The sequence below is a fragment of the Physella acuta genome, unplaced genomic scaffold, assembly GCF_028476545.2.
Source record: "Physella acuta isolate Inbredline_101_S28 unplaced genomic scaffold, ASM2847654v3 ptg000175l, whole genome shotgun sequence".
NCBI lineage: Eukaryota > Metazoa > Mollusca > Gastropoda > Physidae > Physella > Physella acuta.
In genome coordinates, this window is record NW_026731694.1 from 826064 (window position 1) to 830992 (window position 4929).

Consider the following 4929-nt stretch of genomic DNA (forward strand, 5'->3'; position numbering starts at 1 on the left):
TGCGTGTAAAATAGAAACTTTAGAACATTGCCGGATCAGTTGTTCAACGTCTAAGTTTGGCTGCCTTAGCCAGTAATGGAACGATGGTATCAATGTTGCGACCTGCAGATAAAATATACAAAACATAAATCCTATATTAAACTGCACGTTGATTACAAATTAAAAGTTACAGCAGGTAATTATTTTAGAAATAGTTTAAACTCACGCTAAAAATAATTTTATAAAGGTAAAATAGACATAATTAAAAAAAACTGTTGTAGCATAAAAACTCACGCGCATTCCTCGCCTGGGCGCCACAACCCAACTCGCCAAGCTCTGCTGCAGCCGCCACATTAAACAGGCGGCTAACGAAACCGCCGGCCCGACTTCCGCAATTTTCTGTGGCTTTGTTGACCAGGCAACCGGAAAACTGATCCATCAATCTAAACACGGGTGGGGGGGGGGAGAAATTATTTTTAAAAAAATAGTAATACACATTAAATATTTAATTTTAAAAAATCTACCTACTTACGTAAATTAAAGAGGGAACAATACCTACTTAAATGTCATCCATAAATGACGTCACGCTTTTTTTGACGATTTTTACCCCCCCCCCCCTCCCCTCTGTCACACGTCGTCAGAAAAAGCCAGATCCCCCCCCCCCCTAAAATGACGTCACACCTCAACCTACAACCCCCCTCAAAATTGCAGTTCAACTTTTTATGACATCGATATTTTTCTAAAACCTTGTCTGAACTCTGTCAAAATTGAGTATTTTAATCAATTCCTATTACAATTTATTAAAACAGTTTTCTAAAACGCAAAATAACGTCTAAAAAATTCGTTTTCTGCTTTTTTATGATGCAAAAGTGTGACGTCCCTCCCCCTCATCACACACCGTCACAAAATTACGGACCCCCCCCCCTCCTCATTTATGGACAACCTCTTAAAGTGAAACACACAAAAATGGCTTAATACACAAATAGTCAGAAGAAACATGTTTGGGAGAAAGAAAAAATATTATTTCTGAACACACAGAAGGTATTTTTTAAAAATCCATCAATAGAAAGAAATAACAATTTTTCATTATATCTAAATAATGAGTAAAAAATTGAAAGCCCCTTGAGTATTTGAAACTTTTTGAGAACCAACAAACTTACGGACAAAAATCGAGATTCATCTCCTTGTCAAAGATGAAGCGGCAGCCTTCAAAACCCTGCATTAACTCAACTATTTTTAGCTCACTACTGGCACATTCCAAGTTGATCAGGAAGGAAACGTCTGAAGTACAAAAGTAAAGAACACCACACTGGGTTTTAGCTAGAAGCGGATTCACGATGTTAAATAGAACACCCCCCCCTCCTCCCCATCAATCCAAAATAGGGGGGGGGGAATAATCATAACGTAGCACTGATAAATGAACATTATTGTTTTTACATACTGCATATTTATTGGTGGTTCTGGGGGGAAATTTAGACTTACCCTACCACTCCTCCCCCAAATAGAGCTTATTCTGATATTTCTGGTGTGTAATGGAGGCCTAGCCTACCACTCTTCCCTCAAATAGAGATTATTTTGATATTGTTTCAGCCACTGAAGAAACGGAAGGCATATTCTCCTTATGATTGAAGCACCGCCGACCGGCAATAAATTATTTGCTTAAGATTTCAAATAGAAATAATTTGTTTATTTTAATAGCAGTGAATCCAGAACTTAAAGTCTATTGTATAAGATCATAACGATCGTCTTAATGACAGTTTACGTATGTTCAGTGTTTTTGTAAATGCCTATATTAAGTTCATTTTTAATGAATTTTAGAGCACGTTTATTATATTGATAGTTCAAAACATCACAACACCCAATTATTGTTTAGCAAAGTCTCGAGTTCAAACCCACTGGCAGATAAATCTCGATCCCCTTCAACACTAATAATTAAGAACGAAGAAGAAGAAGAAGCTTAGCTAAAAATATTTAATTAGTTTCACTTAATGAACGCGTGACTCTAAATTTTTTAAAGTTGAGATTTACAATAATTCATTTTTAAGAAAATTATTCTTGAATTTACTAGCGTGAACCTACCATCTCTGCTTTCATCAGTGCACAGAAAATCAGCCACACCGACCATGCTCTCGTAGTTGTTGAGTACCCATTGATGGTCGCACTCGTCTCTGGCGTCCCTGAAGCAGCTACTGAACGTCTGGCTTTTCCTGGAAGTATTAAGGTTCTTTTGGTGTTATCAATCAACTATACATATACTATACTACGCTCTCTATTCCGGGAGGTTATTTTTTGCCTCACAGAAACATATGATATCCTGTGCATTAAAAATTACCTTGAATAGAAATCTAACGCTTGAACTTACTAAACTACTTTAAGTTTTTATTTTTATTTTTGCGTAGGCCATGATGTGAATCATACATAAGAACAGAGTTTCTTTCAGCCATCTTTTAGTGGTGGGCGCAGTCTCCCCCCCCCCCTTCCACGAACGAAATAAAATTTATATACAAATTATAGAAATTATATTATACTTTTATCAGTGTCAGCAGCCCCCCCCCTCCCCCTGGGAAATTTAGTTCGCCAACTTCCCGACATTTCAAGTGTACCCCTCCCCCCCCCCCCCTCCTTCGGAGGAAATAAGTCTAGAGAAAAAAACTGTGCATTAGAATATTAAACTAGGTATACAAACTATAGTTGCACTTATTACTGATTTTAAAATATTTTGTATAAGCTGTTTAAACTTAAAGATGCAAATATGCAAGTGCGAAGGATGGCGGTATTAGCTTGCATTTCCCAATTGGCTGTACTAAGTCAAATATAGTGCTCAAAAGCACTTGCTAAAATATAGTAAAAATACTAACAGCTTACTGATCAATCGTTGACTATTTGCTAAGCCATTTATAATGACTATGGAACCGCGTGGTAGAATGGCAGAGTTCGAGACTGTTGCTAGAGTCGTAGCGCGTCTCTGAGTCCGCCCAGTTCTGATGGGTACCTGACTTACGTTAGGGAAAGTAAAGGCGTCTGGGCATGGTGCTGACCACACTATGCCTTTATATGCTAAGGTCACAGAAACAAGTACAATTTATTTGACCTGTCCCAGTGGGCCTTCAGGCTAAAAAGAAAACTTAACATTACTTTACTTATAGAGGAGTGACTGATAACTTGTTGTTTAAATAATCTATTAACATTTTGTCCATTTAACCACCATTCTCATTAATTAATAAAATATTGACCACTGCTGAAAAAAAAGGGACCAAATATTGTCCAATGCCAACCGAACTTAGTGCCCAAATACTTCATGCTGCAGGTTTAATATTAACCACATATTCACCAATCTTTGAACACTTACTGACAGAACTGATCATAGAATGCAGCATTGCCGAAATATTTGAAGTCTTCTGGGTCTAAATTGTTCAGCGGGTTGATGCAAGAAAAAATCTTGTCACAGCCGCCACTCCTTTTGATAGTGTTACATTCTGAAATGAGTTTCATGACTAACCAACACGTCAACACAAATATCTGTCACCTGTAAACTAGGGTTAATCAAATGTAAAAATTTGACGCGCAATTTTTTTTCTTATTAATCTAATATATAAAGCTCAATTCTGTATGTAATAAGTTTGTCGTTGACACACTTCGATGGATTTAAGTGTTAGATAATTAAAGTCCTTATGGTCTAAATTTATGAGTTAAAAAATTAATATTGAAAGTTTTGGGAAATAATTTTCATTTATCAAACTGAAAGCAATAATTTTCGGCATGTTCATTAAACACAAGTTTAAAAAAATATCATCTTTTACAAAAAATTCTAATTATGTCTTTATTTAGTCCTATAGCACTTACTTCCCGATTAGTTCCCTATATAAAACCATTACATTAGTGGAAAAGAATTTACTTTTTATTACTTTGTTTTGGTGTTGGGAAAAAAAAATTACATAATTAGCGGGTATTGATCAAGTGCAAATGTTGTAGGTATTTTACGGATTAGCTTGGAGTATTATAATTGTTCATTAAATTGAAACAGGCGCGTTCGTTTAAGTGAGTGCAAAAGACTATGAATAAGTTGGGGTACTATAGTCGTTTATTAAGCTAAAACAGGCGATTCCGCCCCGGGCTAGAATGTGAGCACTTTGCGTTTATGTTCGCGTTAGTGTTTTCTTTGTTTTTAGGTTGGGTTTGCGTTAGTGGTTGCGGTTTGATTTGGTTCGTTTTTGTTCTTTCTTTTTTCGTTTTTGTTTGTGTTTTTTTCTTTGGGATTGTATTTGTGTTTTTGGTTGGTTTTGCGTTTGGATTTGGTTTGTTTGCGTTTGCTTTTTCGTTTTTTTGTGTGTGTTGTTATTGGTTGGTATTGGTGTTTGTGGTTGTGGTTGGGTTTGTTGTTAGGTTTTTGTTTTCGTTTGCTTTTTTGTTTGTTTTTTCTTTGTGTTTGTATTGGTGTTTGTGGTTGTGGTTGGGTTTGTTGTTAGGTTTTTGTTTTCGTTTGTATTTGTAATTGTGTTAGCGTTATGTTTGCGTTTTGTTGTTTTGGTTTTGGTTGGTTGTGGTTTGGGTGGGCAATGCCGGGTTCATGGTGATTACTAAACACACAGGTAATGGTCTTTAACAGAAAGGTTTTTCACAGAAGCCAGAGCAGGGCCTGGCCGGGACGGCTAGTCTAATATATAAAGCTCAATTCTGTATGTAAAAATAAGTTTGTTTGTCGTTGACATACTTCCATGGATTTAAATGTTAGACTATTATCGTGCTCATAGTCTAAATTTATGTAAGAATATCACACTTAGCCAACTTTCTATGTAAGAAAATCCCACTCAGTCAACACCCCATGTGAGAATATCACTATGCCAACATCCCAAACATGAATACCACACTCAGCTACACCCCATGTAAGAATATCAGACCTCGCCCCAATCCTATGTACTTTACACTCTTTTTATTATTAATTTTAAAATG

General features: G+C 36.3%; 1 protein-coding gene across 1 annotated transcript; it reads right to left on the bottom strand.

The window, feature by feature from the left end:
* Window positions 1–3471, bottom strand: LOC131936352 (uncharacterized). The gene is made up of 5 exons (XM_059293288.1): window positions 3329–3471; window positions 2059–2186; window positions 1140–1260; window positions 274–422; window positions 1–102 (listed from the first exon to the last, which is right to left on the bottom strand). Exons 1-5 carry the CDS (start codon window positions 3469–3471, stop codon window positions 44–46), a joined length of 600 nt encoding a protein of 199 aa, XP_059149271.1. The 3' UTR covers window positions 1–43.
* Window positions 3472–4929: the final 1458 nt, after the last annotated feature.